This window comes from Copadichromis virginalis, linkage group LG3 (genome assembly GCF_057382275.1).
Source record: "Copadichromis virginalis isolate Kocher_CV1m ecotype Utaka linkage group LG3, C_Virginalis_male_GT1.1, whole genome shotgun sequence".
Lineage (NCBI taxonomy): Eukaryota > Metazoa > Chordata > Actinopteri > Cichliformes > Cichlidae > Copadichromis > Copadichromis virginalis.
The window spans coordinates 9,095,275-9,115,234 of record NC_140620.1 but is presented as its reverse complement, the minus strand read 5'-3'; the positions used below and the strand labels follow the sequence as shown (position 1 = coordinate 9,115,234).

Here is a 19,960-nt window from a genome sequence, read left to right as displayed (position 1 = left end):
TCCAAAATGAAGGAGGTCGAGCTCCTAAAATGCACCAGGAGGACCAAAGAGAGGAGGTACAGAAGAAAGGCAGCCACTGCAGGTAAATAACTACTAATTACTTTAGAAGTATGATTGAATAAAACTACTTTATGAGAATAAACATTTAAACTAAAAACGTTTTAAATCACAAGGATGAAGCTTCAAATAGCTGAACTCCTGGGATCAATAACTCATTGAAAAATTGATCACAACACCTAATCACATCAGAAAAGGTTAAAAAAACCCAAACAAGCAGATTTTAATTGAAACCATCAGAAAAACATAAAATGTGTCATCAGCAGGGGTCAAAGTTCATGTGCAGTGATGCAGAGGAGGGATAAATAATAATTTGTAAATATCAATAATCTCTTTTGTGAGATACTTTAGTTTAAGGCTGTGATCAGCTGAAATGCTGCTGCTCTGTGTGGGTTAAACTGAGGTCGGTAAGATCAAAGCAGGTGCTACCTGACCTCCCATACGGGGCTTATTAAAACTGTCAGTATAAAGCTAGTGTAAAGGTGTCATCTGTGAATGCTGAGTGAAAATGAGACTCACCATCATCACTGTAAAATTTAAATGCTGTCCTTCATGTGACCATGAACAGCACAGCTGCTCAGCACTGTGTGCACACCTCTTTCAATTCAGCACAATAACCTGGACTCCAATTTTGAAAACACAACTTTATTTATTTATTCATTTATTTTTTGCTCTGACTTGTATTATGAGTCTGTGGTCTGGGAGAGAGTCTGTAACTCTCTGTCTGCAAGTACAGTAAATAAAGACCAATTCTGGGCAATTAATTATATAGTTACGTCTTAAAAAAACAGTTACTAAGTTTTGCAAACAACAAAGTTTTTTGCAGCTGTTTACATAAAAATGCAGCCAACAATCAGCTGTTCTGCATCAAATCTGATGCCACACAAATTATTTGTGCCACTCCAAAAATAATTTCTGTCCACTATGAGATGAAGGAGAACATCAGCCTGATACTTGCAGGCCTGACAACAGGAGATGTATCACTGCTGTAACACCTGTAACATTCAGCAGTCGCCTCATTGTTCTGACACACAACAAAACTATTGACTACACTACACACTAACTACACAAGATTTGCGCTAAACGTCTCAAATCTCTCACATCTCAAAACACCGCCGTCACTCCTAAAACTTCCCCCTTCCTAAACAACTAAATGCCATGTTGCCATATCATTGTTTGATTCCAGATGGTACATTTTTCCACCAATAGGAAAGGCTGTGGGAATTGGGAGGGAGGCTGTTTTTGCTCACAGGCGGAGAGTGCTTTCCAGCGTTTTCCTTATAAAACAGTGTTTTACCGTTTCTTCCGCAGTAAAAATAAACAACAATAGGAAAAAAACAAACACTGCAGATATTTTTATCATAACTCTGCTTTTACGTGGCCTATCGGCACAGCCTGTCAACCACGTTGATTAGCTGCGTATATACGAATGTGAATTGGCTGGACTATGGGATAAAGTGGCATCGTTCTAATCCCATATGGGAGCAGTCAGTCACTGACTAACACTGCAAAACAGAATTGTTAAAATTTTAATTTCAATTCAGGTTAGAATTTTTTTTGTGCACAACACAGATTTCCTGTAAGCAGAAACCGTGCCAGCAGTGCGCAAATGCGCATGCACGCAGCTTAGAGGGAACATTGCTCACCCTCAACCTTTTCCTGTTTCTTCCTCCTTTATGAATCAACTGCACCTAAACTTCCAAAAAGGACGTCACAGTGTTTGAATTAAAGAAATAACTTTTAAAAATGCACGAATCAAGAGTGACACCATCTAAGAGAGTTGAGCCAAAAGAGCTGAATCTGAGAAACGAGCTGGACCTCCTTCACTAGCTGCTGGAGAACACCTGAGATCAGCTTTCACTCAGGTCAAACAATGTATTGTTTGATTGTTTGATTCGGCATGAGCCCCCGCATCCTCAGGACCTTCTATCGCTTTGCCATTGAGAGCATCCTCACTGGATGCATCACCACCTGGTATGGCAACAGCACCGCCTACAACTGCAAAGCTCTCCAGCGAGTAGTGCGGTGCTCTGAACGGATAATTGGAGGTGAGCTTCCCTCCCTCCAAGACATCTACAGGAAGCGCTGCCTGAGGAAAGCGGGGAGGATCATCAAGGACTCCAGTCACCCCAGCCATAAACTGTTCAGACTGCTTCCATCAGGAAGGAGGTTCTGCAGCATCCGGTCCCGTACCAGCAGACTGAGAGACAGCTTTTTCCATCAGGCCATCAGACTGCTGAACACTTCATAGACACCTCAGCTTCACTACTGGAACTTCAACATTATGCACTCCATACTGTATATAAATGCCACTTGTTTTGCACATATTCAACTCTGTATATTTTTATATATTTTATTTATTATTTTTTTACTATTTAATTTGTAAAAATGTGTACACACACACACACACACACACACACACACACACACACACACACACACACACACACACACACACACGTAGGATAATATTTAGTATACACATCCAGAAATGCATACACTATTATATATTGTACATATATTTATTAGTTTCAGGTTGGCCATTCTTGTATTTTGCTCGTTTGTGTTGTTGTGTTTGCACATCTCTGTTGCTTGTGGGGCTCGCACACAAGAATTTCACTCGCATGTGCTGTGCCAGTGTGCCTGCACATGTGATGTGACAATAAAAGTGATTTGATTTGATTTGATTTGATTTGATGTAGTGCTCAACAAATCTACCAGTTAAAAAATAAATATGGTTCTAAAAAACCTAACCATGTAAATAAAATACATTTTACATAAAAAACATTTACATAATCAGCTGATGTTAGATAAACGTGTGGTTTCAATAAATATTCTGCAGAAATTAAAACAACAACATAAAGATCAAGAACACGAAGTTGTCTGCAGTTGTAAAACACTAGGGTGAACTAAAACTCCGTAACTGTGTGATTCTGATGGCTTTCGGTGTGAAACTGAAACTGCTTCAGACATGTGCTCTAACTCCACCCTCACAAACACCCGCCCACAGTCACAGGCCGACCCTCCGCCTACATGTTCCTGTTTCTTTCAAATTCCAACACGAGTAATAAAAGGAAACTTTTCACACATGATCTGTTTTACACGACCTGCATAAAACAACAGCGTTAAAACACTGGAGTGAAGTGACATGAACATTTTGTAGTCCGCCTTCTGCAGATTGTAGTTTCTCTTAAGAGATCCAATGTGAGGGTGTCTGAGTGTAGGTTCATTCGGACCCTCAGTGCACTGCTCTTCTCTTGTTTTAAATCCTTATTAATCCTCCTTCATACCTTTCCTTTCCTTCACCTTGTATCGTTTTCCACCAAGATCAAGGAAAAGTGGTTAGCATAGGTCATTTTTTGGATTCTTCAGATGTAAAGCAGGCTTATTTTGGAAACCTCTTTATCTCTCCTCATAGTTAAAGTTGGTTAGTGTTCATCATGTTCCTAATAATGTCTTAACATCTGTAACAGGCATGAATAATCCTTAGAGATAGGAGTGTCCTCAGAGGAAGCTCGTGGTGGGAATTATTGTTCAAACAGAGCTCCAACAAAGATGTTGCCGAAAGGACCAGTTCGTCCATAGAGTAGGCTCATACTGGGACAGCAGGGACATTGGTTAGACAGTCTGAATAAATGACCTGTTACTAATGTCGATTCCCACAGGCTCAGAGAGGAAGTCTTATTCTGAAAGTCTTGACAGTGTTCAGTAGTTTGTAGTTTGGAGACAGAACAGGACTAGAGCTGGTTCAGTTTCTCACAGTCTGATGATTAGGGATGGGTACCGGTGTCGGCACCGGTTCTGACATAAAGTAACCAGACCGAAAAGCAGCGCACATTTCGGTGCTTTTTTTTCCTGAGCTGTGATACACTTCTAGCCAATCATTTTGCGTTTCCGAGGATAGTAGGCGGGGCCAGGTACGTACGTTCTGTTAGAGCAGAGCTACAGATTAAAAATGCCCAAGGCGAAGCGGTCAAAAGTCTGGCTGTACTTCACAGCAAAATATGAAAACTCAGCAGCAACAAGTGCTTTAAGCTGATACTGTGATACTGTGCAAAGGAGGTAACACCTCAAATCCGATGAAACACCTGGCGACGCATAGCGTTTTTTTTTTTTAAAAGCCGAGAAATGCGCTGTATTTGATGGCAGCAGCAGCCGTTCTTCTCTGCGTGAGTAGTTTAATGTTGTTCGCGTGTAATTTATGCTGAGTAGGCTAACCACGTTATTACATTAATGCATGTAAGGTGAACTAGCAAGCATCATCATAGCTACATGCGGCTGTCTTCTTGTTTGATGGCAGATACTCCCTTCACCCTGGCCAAAAAGGCTAAAATGACCAAAGAAAAAGAGGGAAACAGCTAAACATGAGAGGTCTTTGGACAAAGTTTGTGTTTTTTCCATTGTTTAAGCACTGCTTCCAGCTAAGAGTGATACCATATATGCCCCACAGCTGTAGAAAAGGCTAACATTGTTATCTTTTTACATAAAACCAGCTGAACATGAGAGGTTTTTGGACCAATTTTGTGTTCTCCATTCTTTAAGCACCGGTTTGAGCACCGTTTGAGCACCGGCACCGTTTCAAAAGTACCGATTTAGCACCGGTATCGGATAAAACCTAAACGATACCCATCCCTACTGATGATGTTTCAGCATCAAACCTCTCCTGGCTTTAGATGTCACCAGATCACCTCTGCAGTTCTCCATCTGTCCACCAGGTGTCCTCAGTGTATCAGCAATCCCAGATCACCGTAGTCACCTTACTCCGTGTTTTTTTTTTTTCCATAAGACCTTTGTTTTCCACACCTGTGATCTTCATCAGGCTCTGATCAAAATGAGTTTTATATGAAAATGATTATTAATCCCAGTTGTGTTTGTGTTTCTGTGAGTGTGTGTCTGCTGCTTGTGTGTGGCTGGTCACGATGACATCATATGGGCCCTGCTTTGTGATTGGCTGCTGCGCGTGTTTGAGCTGGCAGACATTCAGAGAGTCACAGAGCTGCTGCTGCTTCTGATGAAGATGAAGGTGTGGGTGCTGCTCCTCATCCTTTCCTTGGTCCCCTGTGTTTCTGCTGATGGTGAGTCTCTAATTTACTCATGAACTCTTGTATTTGAAACCTTTCATGCATGAGATATTAAGAAATTATGGCGAGAATGTCAAAGTGAAACCAAAAGAACCTCTTAAGCACAAAACAGATCAGACATCAGTAAGTAACTACACGTGTGATTTCGTTACTAACAGCATGAAAACATGAAAAGGAGCTGAGTGGGAGGTGGGTTGCAAAGCGCTTGCTGTGCTTCTCTTATGTTACCCAAGTTGCCAGATAGTGTGTGTGTGTATGTGTGTGCGTGTACATATACACTCCAAAATCTTCATACAGATGTGTCATCAGTCTGATTCAAGTGTGCGTTTGTTTCACGCACACAAGTGAAGTGAAACTTGTTTCACTGTGCAGACTACAGATGGAGATCTGAAACATTCTAGAATAATTCAATAAAAAAATGTGTGACAGGAATTTATAAATTTGGTAAAATTAATAATATGTTCACTAATTTGAGCTTTGCAGATTAATAACTCAAGGTACAATCTTAAAGTCAAACAGCATCCCTTTTAGCAACATTTCCATGAAAATAGCATTCTGAGCATTGTGCTGGGAGTGTGATTGCTGCAAAGGGACTGTCTAAGTGCAACATACACAAACCATTATAGTCAAATTACAGTTTTAATTCATTTAATTTCACTTAAATGACACAAAGGCTCTGATGGCACTCAATCAGCCCTCTTATTCTCCTCAGATGCTCATGGGAGCAACTCCATCAGCGGCTGTTCAGATACTGATGGAGAGAACGTTCTGATCCTGGATGATGAGGCGGTCTGGTACGCCGACTTCAACAAACAGACAGGAGTCAATGCTCTGCCTGCCTTTGCAGATCCAATAAGCTTTCCAGGTTTCTATGAAGAAGCTGTGGCTGATCAACAGATCTGCAGACAAAACCTGATGGTGATTCGTAAGGCTATGAAGGACTTTCCCAAAGAACTCGGTAAACACAAATCCTTAACCACACAGTCCGTATGTAAAGGGCAGAAAAACATTCAGAGAGCGGAGGTAAATAAAACGTGTTGTTGTGTTAAAGAGGGTTTTTCAGAGGCTGACAGGTTAGATCATTGGAGATCCTTTCAGTTATGTACATTCAACATCCATTGATTTCTTTGAATTTTTAGATAAAATCGGATTGTGTTTCGGGGTTGAAATGTCCCTTAATTCCCCCAGATTCTACGGGCTGATTCCAATACCTCAGCCAATATTACCAAATCACTTTATCAGTCAATGTTTTAAACTAACAGTTGTGATTGGCTTCTTCATGTTCAACTCAACTATGTTATCAATTTACTGACACTCAGATAAACAGATATTTTGTTTTCTCAGCTGTTGACAACATACAGAGCTCTTTAAATGGAGAGAAAGCACCAATATTCGCCATATTTACAGATTTCAAAAAAATTACACAAAGATGATCTGAGCAGAAACATTTTCATCACGTCTTTGGTGAGCTAACAAACACTGTGACCTTTATTGTCACAGAGTTCCAGGTTTGTATTCATATCCATGAAGACCTGATGACACAAACACAGAGAACATCTGAACTCTTAGAGGTGAAACACACATACTGAACTACAGCTCCATGTTACGAGCCAGAGCGTTCTCACTCCCGAGGCGTAACATGTCGACGTTTTGTCACGTCCCGCGGCGTTCCTGAGGAACGCGAAAGGAGACCTTCGGCGTTCTTATGGTACGCGGTGGGTTATGGCTGGAATCCAGTGCAATGACGCTCCCGCGGTAATAGACGTTCCAGCCCTGTATTCCAGCCCTAAACCTAACCTTATCCCTAGCCCTAACCATAACCTTATTCCAGACCGTAACCAGGACTTTAATGATGTTAAATAGCGTGTTTCTAAGCGATTTGAAGAAAAAGAGCGAACATGTGTAGGTTCAGTCCAGACGGTTCTCATATTTCCTCTTTTTCCGAGGTCGTCATTTAGGAACGTGGTGGGTAGCCGAAAACGTAATATGGTGACGATTTGTCACCTAGCGTAAAATGTTACGCTTTGGGAGTGAGAACGGGTTGTACGAGCTGCTGAATCAACGACACAACAATAGAGACTAAAAACCTCAGACACACAGGAGTGAAACGGGAAACGCGGAGACCAAACTTCCTCTTTATCACATGACTTTGGGGGATCTTCAAACATTCAGTTCTCTGTTTATTCAAGTGAAAACACATCTCACTTCAGCAGACGCTCAGGTCCTCCCAGTGTTTCTGTGCTTTCTCTTCTGTTTTTAGTTTTCAGCTCATAGCAGCAATCACACACTGCTCAAAGTGTTTCACCCTGTGAGTTAAATTCATTTTAGAGAAAAAAACAACAACAACAGAGTCGGTGCAGGTCCTGTACATACTGACTCTTTGCTGCAATGCTGTTGCATATTCAGTGCAGTGGTGTTGTGAGTAACCTGTACATGTTTGTGCACAGATCCTCCTTCGAGCATGATCATCTACACAGTACTAAATTTGGAGCTCGGAGTCCAAAACACTCTGATCTGTCACGTGACTGGTTTCTATCCTGCTCCTGTCAACATCACCTGGACCAAAAATGAGCAGAAGGTGACAGAAGGAGCGAACACCAGCGTTCCCTTCCCCAACAAAGATGGTTCCTTCAAACAGACGTCCAGACTGGACTTCATCCCAAAGCAGGGAGACGTCTACAGCTGCACCGTGGAACATGTGGCCCTGATGCAACCAATGACCAAATTCTATGGTGAGAAAATTCAACTCAAAATTCAATTCACATTGTACAATTTCACAACAACAGTAATCTCAAGTTGCTTTATATTCTAAGGTAAAGAGTCAGCAATATCAGAGAGAGAAGTTTTATCAAAAAGCAAAGTTTTAAGCCTAATCTTAATCTACTAGTACTACTATTTGATAGAATCTAATTTTAAATAGGCTACTCTAGGAACAACAAGTAGGCCTGCAGAGCGAGAGCGAAGTGCTCTAATAGGGTGATATGGTACTACAAGGTCATTAAGATAAGATGGGGCCTGATTATTTAAGACCTTGTATGTGAGGAGCAGGATTTTGAATTCTGGATTTAACTGAAGCCAATGAAATCTGCTCTCTTTCTAGTCCCTGTCAGGACTCTTGCTGCAGCATTTTGGATTAGCTGAAGGCTTTTCAGGGAGTTTTTACAGCATTAATATTTAAGTAAAACTGAGTGTCATCTGTATAGTAATGAAAATGATGCAGTGTTTTCTAATAATATTGCCTGAAATAAAAAGTATAGTTCCCAGCACTGAACCCTGTGGGACTCCTCTATGACTGTTTCCAGATGTGACGGTTCACATTACTCTCTGTGTTTCTGTCTGCAGCTGTGGAGAACTCTGATCTCATTCTTGGACCTGCCATGTTTTGTGGAGTGGGTCTGACTGTCGGTGTCCTCGGTGTGGCAGCAGGAATCTTCTTACTCATCAGAGGAACCGAGTGACACTGAATGGTTGGGGCTGATGTCTTAATAAATCTGAGGAGTTTGTAATCTGATTACACGGAACCTGCTGTTTTACCTCCGGTGCCAGCAGAAAGCATCCTCAGATAAACTGCTGTTCTTTATTGAATTTTTTTTGCATCCCAATATTTTATATGCTTTATTACATGTCAAACATCCGGAAGAAACCCTGTCCTTAAAAACAGCAGCAGCAGGTCAGCATGATTGCAGACCTTCCAGTCCTCACTTAGACTGATTATTAACAGACTTTTTGATGACAGAGAACAGTGATGTGAACCAGAAGGTTTTTTGTTTCATTAAAGATTTATTGACAAAGATTTGAGTTCATTTATTTTCATCTCAGTTCCTTTCATTTTGTTATGATGTTTTTATTTATTGTTGTAATTATTGATGATAAAATATAATTGTGCAAGCTTTGCCACAAGATGTTCTCATCTTCTACAACAACCAGTCAGTGTTGTGTCACTGGGTGCAGAAGAAGAAGGCACAAGGCTGCTGAGCCAGTTTGGTCTGTCTTCAAACCACACTTTATTTAGTCACTTAAATGCCATATCACAGTTAATTATTGGTTTATAAACCCATCAATGTTATGTGAAAACCCAAAAACAGCTTCTGAGTGTTACATTTAAATACAAAATTAAACATTCAAGCTGAATGAAGATACATTTGAGCTCTGCTGCAGCTGGTGGATGTTTGAGTGCAAACTACATTTCACAGGTAAGTTACTGGTTGGGGATTCTGGGGGAAGGTGATCAGTTGACCTTCTTTTTTTTTTCAGACCAGTTTTTTAAGATATTCCTTAAAGGTGTGATATGTAGAGAGCTCCTTTATTGTCATTGGTGGAGTATTCCAGTGTTATTGGGGCCGTGTTTTTTACGAATAAATTCTTTACAAATCCTACCATGTGAATTCATGGATTTTTTTCTCACATTCAGTCTCTCACAGTTGAAGTGTACCTCTGGTGCAAATTACTGACCTCTGTCATCATTTTAAGTGGGGGAACTTGCACAATCGGTGGCTGACTAAATACTTTTTTGCCCCACTGTAGATTTCTTCCTGGTAACAGCTGATGCTGTGGTCATGTGATCCTGCACTCTGGTTTTTACAGCAGCTTTAAGTCAGACTGTGTCAGAGTTTGCCAGCACAACCCAGGAACATGGCTTCAAAGTTTTTATGCTTCACCCTCCTCTTCATCAACATCTGCACAGCAGGTAAGATCAATACACTAATCAAACACTCACTGCTTCAGCTATCATTAAGCTTTACAGCGTTACAGCTGGATTAATGAATTCATCCATCAGTCTACTTGTTAAACTGCTGAATAAAACAAATGATTTCAGAAAGATCATTTTGCTGCTTTATTTTACTTTGCTCGTATTTAATCAATTATAAAAGTAACCTTCCGGGTCCATCAGCTGTGCCACAGGGATTTGTGTGTCCTCCTGGTCTCACACCAGGAACTATTTATATGTAAAGTAAATGTACATAAATGTTATGTATTTAACATTTAACCCTTATTAATTCAGATAAAAATGTAATTGAGATTCAAATCTCATTTGGAAGAGAGACCAGGGGCCCGTTCTTCGTACCTCGCTAAGTAAGTTAGCTGGATTAGATTGTTGACGATTTCGCGTGATCCTGGATCAGTCGGTTCCCCGAAGCTCATCCGGGACTTGCTGTCATAGCAACAGAGCCGTAAGCGTAAACCTGCTGGGGAGCAGGTTTACTTTATGTAAACAGGATTAGATCGTGGCCACGCAGGTATGTCCGCGTCATTTATACGAAAGCAACAGTGACATTCCACCACTGTTTCACCATAAATAAATAACATCAATGTAACTAAAGATAATGCAGCACTTGATCCTTTTATTGATGTCACACAGATACATACAGGTCATTTCCTAAAAAAGGGAAATGTACTATTAACATTCTATTACATGTATGTGATTATTACAGATGTAATTCATATTTCAGAGTAGTAATTGTAAATTACTTCGTGTAATCAAGATGAGGGACCACTGCTATAAAAGCGAAGGTGGATTTGGGAAGTCTGTCGCAGCCATGTCCTGTCCGTATACGCGAGCCACCCATTGCGGAAGGTGCAAGATTGATAAGGAGAGTCCTCAGAATTCAGCGTATATTGCGGGACAGACAGGATCCTTTAGCTCAGCGCGACAGTGTGCTCATAGAGAGATATCGATATTCCCGTGAGGGTATTATTCACTTAACCAACTTGTTGACGAGGGGGTGCAGGACCACCACCTGTCTTTTTTTGCTCTGCCCTTTTCTTGGTTGCTGTTATGAACAAACAAACAGATTATTTCAGGGTCTCTTTCCAAGAGACGAAAAGCAATATAAGTGATAAATATTACCATTCTGTAGAATATTCTTATATTCCACTTTTACTTGTTCCCATGTTCTAGTGGGTCCTGTTGTGGCTCTAATGTGAAAGGGGATATAATATGACAATATAATATAATGTAATATAATATTGGATAATATAGTGTAATATAATAAATCTATAAATAGGCTAAATAATAAAGTGACTGAATAGTGGTATTGTCATGCGCTTTGGGTGCCTTGAAAAGCGCTATATAAATCCACTCCATTATTATTGTTATTATTAAATTACTTACGTGTTTAATTTGTCAGCAACTTTCTGCCAGCCCTCTCTCCTTGCTTTTGCAGCCTTTGCAATGTTCCCTTGCGTTTTAATTAAACTCTGAAACTCCTGAAATCCCTCACTCAAGAGTTCTTGCTCTGCTGCCGGAAAATACCGAGCACGCCCCTTCGACATTTTCGCCGACCAATCAGCGGGTTGCCGATCAATGTTTCTGCTATCGATGCGTAGCCCCTTTTACGACACCCAGTGATCGCGCATTACTTCATCCAGCTGTAGTAATCGTCAACAGCAGGTGTGTTCGGGGAACCGGATTAGCGAGCTCACGGTTAGCGCGATGATTTGATCTTGGATGTAGTGAGCGACGTACGAAGAACGGGCCCCAGGCATCATGGCAGTAAAAGTAAAAACAACAATATACAACACATTACAATAATTTAAAACAAATACTATATTGCATACAAAAGAGTGAAAAACTGCATTAAGAGCAACAATTAAAAACAGTCACACAGACTAAAAGAGTTTATTCTCTTGCTCCTTTAAAACTGACTTTAACTCCTACAGGGTAACCATTTCTCACAATTTCAGCTCCTTCTGCAGCATATTTAAAAGCCCTTTTACATCATTCTTTTCTGATTTTCAGAACAATCAATTGTATCATATTGTAAGAACAAAGGCTGTATTGGTTATAGTTTTTACCCATATGAACACACAGATAAGAGGGAATCAGCCCAAGGAGAGATTTATAGATAAAGACCGACCAAAAACCAAAAGAAAGTCTCCAGATATACAGGGATGGACATTTAGTAGCAGCATACAGAAAACAGTGATGTAGTCAATTTCCACAGCCAGTAATAAAACAGAAAACACCATGGTAGACAGTCCCCAACCTCTTCAAGTACTAAGCAGGGACATTCATGAAAAGCAGATCACCAAAATAAAGGTATAAAATAAAGAAAAAAGGTAAAAAAACAAACAAAAAAAAAACAGTTACAAAAAGGTTTTCCTCACCAGCCTTTAAATGTGAGTTTTAAATGACAAATTCTGATCTATAATAGTATTTATAAGATGTGACCATTGAATGGTTTTAATCTTAGGAAACAGAGCTAACATTCTTTGCCATTTGAGATTAACATGAGCTTGTATTTATGGGCCTGAACATCATCAAATGCAGCTTGAGTTTGTATTACTGAAGTATCTAAACAATAGATCATTGTGTCATCTGCATAAAGATCGAATGCAGCGTTTGATAAATTTTCACAAAGATGTTTTGTAGAGGAAAAAAAAGCAATGCTCTTAATGTGAAATTCTGAGTACATGTAGTTTATACAAAGAGATGGGAAGTAAAAATATGGTATGTCTTAAAGACATAATCATGTTGATCTGTTCTCTTTTATTCAGACAAACTGAGGTTTTCATATTTGAACCTCAGAAAAACTTCAGAAACATGGCATCCAACGAAAAACTGTACAGGATTTTCTCCAGTAACACTGTGAGGACTCTTGACATTTTTAACCAGGATATATCCTTCAATGTGCATATTAACATTTATTTAACCTTCTTATTATGTTAAGGGTCAATTTGACCCATTCCAGTTTTTGTGTTGACCAAAGTACTGGTCATCCTTTCTTTTTCTTCATGAAAGCTTATGACTTTTCCTTATCTGGGGTCATGAACTGGTGTGTAAAATATGGACACTTTGATGTGTCCTGGAATGTCTCTGCAGTGTTTGTATACAAAGATGATGTTGCGGGTCATTTTGACCCGCACACTTTTATGTAAGTAAAAAGTTGTTCAGATCCAAAATAAACATTTCTCTTTGATGTACTTTGTTTTGACTGCTTCTGAATATACATTCAGACCCAGGTGTGCATGCAAGAAACTTTCTCTCCCCTATTCTTGTCACTGTTCTCATGTCATTTCAACACACCAAAAATGAGCTCCAGAAGGTTGACGACTGAAGAAGCTTTATCACTGCTTTTCAGCTGGGATAGTGATGAAGAAGAAGATGTTTCAGAGACTGAGGATCTTTCAGAGGCCGAGGACAATGTTATTGATGATCCAGACTGCCAATTTTCAGAAGAGGAGGAGGATTCTGAGGGAGAGTGTGCTGCCATCTCTACAGCAAATGAAAACCAAGGAATGCAGCAATCATCATCCACAGAGGAGACATGGACATCTAAAGATGGTTATATAAAATGGTCATTATCACCACACCGAAGTCAAGGCAGGCTGTCATCTTCTAATGTCATCAAAATGACTCCTGGTCCTACAAGATTTGCCATCACACGAGTTGATGATATTCAATCAGCATTTCAACTCTTCATATCCCTTCCAATAGAGAGGATTATACTGGACATGACTAACCTGGAAGGGAGGCGTGTATTTCAAGAGAAATGGAAGCCACTGGATCAGACTGACTTGCATGCTTATATTGGAATTCTGATATTAGCTGGAGTATACAGGTCCAAGGGAGAAGCAACTGCAAGTCTATGGAATGAGGAGAATGGAAGGCCAATCTTTCGAGCAACAATGTCTTTGGAGACATTTCTCAAGATATCTCGTGTGATCAGATTTGACAACCGTGAAACCAGAGCTGGTCGACGTGAAAGAGACAAACTTGCTGCAATCAGAGATGTATGGGATAAATGGGTGGAAATTCTACCTTTGTTGTACAACCCTGGTTCCCACGTTACTGTTGATGAGCGCCTTGTCCCATTCAGGGGTCGCTGTCCTTTCCGACAGTATATGCCCAACAAGCCGGCCAAGTATGGCATCAAAATATGGGCAGCCTGTGATGCAAAATCTAGCTATGCATGGAATATGCAAGTGTACACTGGAAAGCTACCTGGAGGAGCATCTGAGAAGAATCAGGGGATGCGTGTGGTGCTGCAGATGAGTGAAGGGCTGCAAGGGCATAACATCACCTGTGACAATTTCTTTACATCTTACTGGCTTGGAGAGGAACTTCAGAAGAGAAAGCTGACTATGTTGGGAACAATCAGAAGAAATAAGCCAGAACTTCCCAGTGAAATTTTGAAGATGCAGGGAAGATCTCTGCATTCCTCAATATTTGTTTTCACTGAGAAAGCAACAGTGGTTTCATATTGCCCAAAGAAAAACAAGAATGTTCTTGTCATGAGCACAATGCACACAGATGCATCTCTGAGCACAAGAGAAGACAAAAAACCACAAATGATCCTAGACTACAACTCCACCAAAGGAGGAGTAGACAATCTTGACAAAGTCACAGCGACATACAGCTGCCAGCGCAAGACAGCTCGTTGGCCCTTGGTAATTTTCTACAACATTTTGGATGTGTCTGCTTACAATGCCTATGTCCTGTGGACTGAAATCAACCAACATTGGAATGCGGGTAAATTGTACCGACGTCGCCTTTTCCTGGAAGAACTGGGAAAAAGTCTTGTCACTCCCAAGATCCAGATGCGAGTCAGACCAGCTCGATCCCCAGCAGCAGCAGCTGTCATTGAAAAGGTCAAGTGTGCACCATCCAACCAATCTGCAGTGGATCCAGTGGATACAGGTGTAAAAAAACGGAAAAGATGCCAGGTCTGTCCCTCACGAGAAGACATTAAAACAAGCACTGTTTGTGAGAAATGCAAAAAGTACATCTGCAGAAAGCACACAGTCACATTCTGTCCATCATGTGGACAAAATTGAAAATGTTGAACACTGAAAAACTGAGAAAATCGGGCAAGTTCAAAAGAAATGTGTTTGTAAAGAAGGAAAAACTTTTACTAAATTGTTCTTAAAAAGAGTTATGGTAATTCAAACTGTGTTGTACGTCTGTGTTCTAAATGTTTTTCTAATGGAAAATAAAGTTGCTGTTGTTTTATTGCAGTTTTTTGACAATTCTGAGTGGATTTACACAGTACGGGTCAAAATGACCCGCAACATAATCAATGTGATTTTTTTTCAACATAATACAAGGGTTAACTAGCTGATTTCTCAATTGGCTGGTTGTGTTAAATTCAGAGCCCAATTTAAAATCCTTCTCCTTACGTACAAGGTCTTGAATGATCGGGCCCAATTTTAAGATTAGACTTCAAAATTTTCTTTTTGCTTAAGCATATAGTTGGAGCATGATCAGGTGACCCTGAATCCTCCCTCAGTTATGCTACAATAGGTGTAGGCTGTTGGGGGATTCCCATGTGTTTATACATCACTGGTGCATTAAATTATGTCTTCCATCTTTGTGTTTTGTCTTGTGTCTCTGTGCTCTCCTTTTTTGTTCTTCAATAACACAACCTGTCATGGCAGCGCTTCTTCCTGATCCTGGTTCTGTTGGTTGTAATTGTCTTTAAAAACGTTTTTCTTTTCAAATGTTGCCAACTTTACTCATCTTAAGATTGTTGGGGTTACCTCTGTAATATTATAAGGCAGGGAACTCGAGGGCCAGTGTCCTACAGGTTTTAGATGTGTCCTCGATCTAACATAGCTGATTTAAATGGCTGAATTACTTCCTCAACATAGTCGTGTCCCAAAACGTAGGCTGCATCCTTCGGTGGCCGCATTTGATATAAATGTTAAACAGAAAACTGATTAAAAAGAAGTGTGAGAAAGTCGAGAATTTACTCCAGTGTCCTGTAATATTTTAGATAGAAAGGCGCACACGGCTGAGTTTATTAAACTCCACCGACAAAGCGGTGATGCAAATCTAAAGGCTAGACTGTCCAATTTCACAACCTCGCATTTCCAGCCTTTTCGATCTTCGAAGGACCCGGCCCACGTAGACCACGAAGGCCAGGTCCTCCAAAGGATGCGGCCTACGTTTTGGGACGCAACCCATATCTTGAAGTTCTCCACAGGCCTGGTAATGAACTAATCATTTGATTCAGGTGTGTTGACACAGGATAATATCTAAAACCTGCAGGACACCGGCCCTCGAGGCCTGGAGTTCAAGACCCTTGCTATAAGGTCTGCCCTATTTTTGTGAATTGTTGTTATATATATGAAATGTAACTGATACTCTGTTGGTAAGCTTAATGATCTAAATAAGGTGAAGCTATCATGATCATATCATTCCAACAACATGTTCTTAAAGGTTTCCCGAACTACTATAGGAGAGTGATTCTCTGATCTTTGTGTTTCAGATGGATATGAGTGTTACTCTTCAACTCGCTGCCTGTTTAACTCCACTGAGCTGCAGGACATCGAGTTCATCACCTCGTACTATTACAACAAGATAGAGTATGTGAGGTTCAGCAGTGATGTGGGAAAGTATGTTGGATACACTGAGTTTGGTGTGAAGAATGCAGAGATGTGGAACAATAATCCTGGACAGCTTGCTGCAATGAGAGCTCAGAAGGAGACGTACTGCCAACCCAACGTTGGGATCTGGTACGCAAATGTTCTTTCTAAGTCAGGTGAGTCAGTGTTTCTGTGACATCATGAGATCATCATATAAACTTCATCACACTGATGTCCTGACTGAACTCTCTCCACTTAGTTTACAGCTAACACTGCTGAAGGTTTAATCTGACACATTCAGTTAAAGCTACATGTTCTCTGTAGTTCTGTTAGTTTGACAGGAACAGTCTGACCATTTCAGGCTTGTTATATTTATAAAGTCACTTCAGCTTTATTGTGTTGCAGTTTTAACTTTGAATGAAGTAAAAACACTCCTCCTCTTCCTGATGTTCCAGTGAAACCATCAGTCAGACTTCACTCCACGATGGCTCCTGGTTGTCACCATCCTGCCATGTTGGTTTGCAGCGTCTATGACTTCTACCCCAAACAGATCAAAGTGAGCTGGTTGAGAAATGGACAGGAAACAACCTCTGACATCACTTCCACTGAAGAGTTTGCAAATGGTGATTGGCTCTACCAGGTCCACTCCCACTTGGAGTACATACCCAGGTGAGTCCAGGTCAAACCTGGGACCAGGACTCTTTGTTTGCCTGGACAGTCTGACCACCTATGCCCTCTCCAGGATAATTCCACTGTCAGCACCAAACTCCTTCAATGGTGATGTTTGAAGGGTCTGATCCTTCAGCACAGGCTGTTAACTCTGATCTTTGTCCAGGTTTTCTTCTGTGGCTCCAGCTCACGGACTTTAGTTTGAATAACCATAACATCCTCCACAGACGCAGATATTCACAGCTCAGCCTGTGAAAGCTGTTCCCTCTTCTTCTTCCTCATTCCTGCTAAAACTGAACCCATCCGAGGTTCCAGTTTCTGCAGAGCCGAGTGTTTCAGCAGGAACTGTCTGAAAATTGAGATCGAAAACAGGAAGTCCCCAAGATTGTGTTTAATATTGTTGAAAGTTTAAAACAGGACGATTGCTGATTCAGTTATGTGAACATTTCCATAATTTCTCTTTTCCACACCTTTGTGAGTCATGTCCATGATATAAAATGTGTTACAGGTGATCAGGTAACCATCAGCTGATCACACAAATCAGATAAATCAGATAAATATCAGTGATGTTGGTTTGTGTTTGTGTTGAAGGTCTGGCGAGAAGATCTCCTGTATGGTGGAGCACGCCAGCCTGGATGAACCACTGATTATTAACTGGGGTAAATACCTGTCTGTATCGACACACCTGTACACTGCCTGTGTGTCCGTTCACCTGTGTGACTCTCACCTGTGTGTCTTCAGTCCCGCCCATGCCTGAAACAGAGAGACTGATCATAGTTGGAGCCATAGGACTGATCCTGGGCCTGATCTTGTTTGTGGCTGGAGTCATCTACAGGAGGAAGAGTGGAGGTCAGACCAGCACTCACTGAAACACCAGTTTAAACCAGACTAAAACCAGTTTATCCCAGGCGAAAACCAGGTTAGATCAGACTAAAATTAATTAACACCAGACTATAGTTGCAACAAAGAAAAGAGAAGCTGTGACTTCCAGAAGCTAATGGAGCTCCTGAAGGGCTTCAGTTAGTCCAAAGTAAGGATAACTTGGACTGATTGGATCAGTTGGATTGTTGGGTTTAAGTTTTAGGCAAAAAAACATTAGAACTGTGACGTGTCAGTTCAGCCTGAGCCATCACCTTTGACCTTTGACCCTCGTTCTCTGTGTTGCAGATACATCTTTGGCTCACAGGTTCGGTGAGAAACAGGCAGAGGACTGGAACAAAGATCCTGCAGCTCTGAGCTTGTGGAGACCTCAGAAGGAGATGTTCTTCAAACCCGACTCTGAGCTCTGCTTCACAAATGTTCTGCCTAAGTCAGGTGACTCACTGTTTGCTGCTGATGGTTTCATCTTTATGTAAAACTAGTGTCGTCTGCAGTTCTGCTCCTTTCACAGTAAAACCGGGTGTCTCACACACAGTCCACTGGAAAAAAATATTCATAATTCAACTTCATCAGTGAGACATTAAAACTGTGTGAGGGTACCAGGTGTTTCTAGATCTGAGTGAGATTTGGTCTCATGGAGAACAACGTGTTCGGGTGTACATGTGGAGGTTTTATAAAAGCACTTTTAGTGAAGACGTCTCAGCTTCTTCTTCATGTGTTCAGCTGCCAACAGCTGGCAGTTTATTATGTGTCAAAGTTTCCCTTCTGTGTTCAGACTGTTTTTATTTTTTATGTTCCAGTGATGCCATTGGCCAGGCTTCACTCCATGACGCCCCCTGGTGGTCGTCATCCTGCCTTGGCGCTCTGCAGAGTCTACGACTTCTTCCCCAAGCAGTCCAAAACCAGGTGTTGCTCCAGGCTGCTTTGATTTATCTTCATGATTTATTTGAATAGATCATAAAAGATTTCTAGTCTTTGTGCCGGCACATCTGCTGCTACACACCAGCAGACTGTGGGGACCAGTTTGGAGCTGTTGGTTAAAGCAATACAGGTCCTGTTCTCATGATGAGCCGTCTCCTTGTTTTCTCTCTCTGTGCCCCAGGACTGATGCTGGTTCCCAGTAGTGGATCCTGATTGTAGACCTGGAGCTGGTTCTGCTTCTGTCTGATAGCTGGAAGCAAAAGCAGCAGCAGCTGGCAGCTCTGTGTTTGATCCAGGCTGTTTGAGTCAGGCTGAAACTGGACTGTGGTGGATCTACTGGAGCCTCAGTGGTGGAGTCATCATGTAGTGTGTGCAGAGTGTTCTCAGAGTCTTTACAGCTGTCTGACAGGAGGAACTGCTCAGGTGAGCTTCCTCCAGGATGGACCTGGTCTGTGCTGGCCGGAGGACAGCGAGGTGTGTGCTGGGAAACTGAGTGTCTGATTGCTTTGTTTGGATGTAAGGCTGGAGGGGGCGGAGCTCTGTGGGTGTTTGTGTGTGTGACTTTCCAGTGTCATCACACACACACACACACACACACACACACACACACACACACACACACACACACACACACACACACACACACACACACAGATGGATGCAAAGATGAAACCACACTCTGAGCTGTCAGCTGTTTGTTGTATTTTCACTTCCTGATCCTTTCCTCAATAAAGCAGATTCCACAGTCATGTGATCGCTGTCTTCTTTCAAACACTGTAAAAGACGTAGGAAAGTAGTTTTCACTCTTCGTTGTGTGTCTGTGTTTAGTTAAGCTGCTCAAAAAGAGGCACAATGTGTATCCTCTTGACGGTGTTGCTCCTGGATCATCAAACTGATGCCGGTCCAAGTGACCAACCACATTGTGGTGATATTACAGTTTTGCAGCGTGTAAACACCATCACACAACACATCAAACTCTAATCCCAAAACCGTACTACAGCTCTGTAACCATAATAACGATCACATCCTAACCCCCAACCCTGACT

General features: G+C 41.3%; 2 protein-coding genes across 2 annotated transcripts; both read left to right on the top strand.

The window, feature by feature from the left end:
- Positions 1-5,028: 5,028 nt before the first annotated feature.
- LOC146712610 (rano class II histocompatibility antigen, B alpha chain-like) lies at positions 5,029-8,931 on the top strand. The gene is made up of 4 exons (XM_085452194.1): positions 5,029-5,132; positions 5,851-6,096; positions 7,586-7,870; positions 8,481-8,931. Exons 1-4 carry the CDS (start codon positions 5,069-5,071, stop codon positions 8,594-8,596), a joined length of 711 nt encoding a protein of 236 aa, XP_085308320.1. The 5' UTR covers positions 5,029-5,068; the 3' UTR covers positions 8,597-8,931.
- An 816-nt stretch (positions 8,932-9,747) lies between these two features.
- LOC146712609 (H-2 class II histocompatibility antigen, E-S beta chain-like) lies at positions 9,748-19,663 on the top strand. The gene is made up of 8 exons (XM_085452185.1): positions 9,748-9,825; positions 16,349-16,621; positions 16,901-17,114; positions 17,706-17,773; positions 17,856-17,963; positions 18,282-18,428; positions 18,794-18,899; positions 19,096-19,663. Exons 1-8 carry the CDS (start codon positions 9,771-9,773, stop codon positions 19,115-19,117), a joined length of 993 nt encoding a protein of 330 aa, XP_085308311.1. The 5' UTR covers positions 9,748-9,770; the 3' UTR covers positions 19,118-19,663.
- Positions 19,664-19,960: the final 297 nt, after the last annotated feature.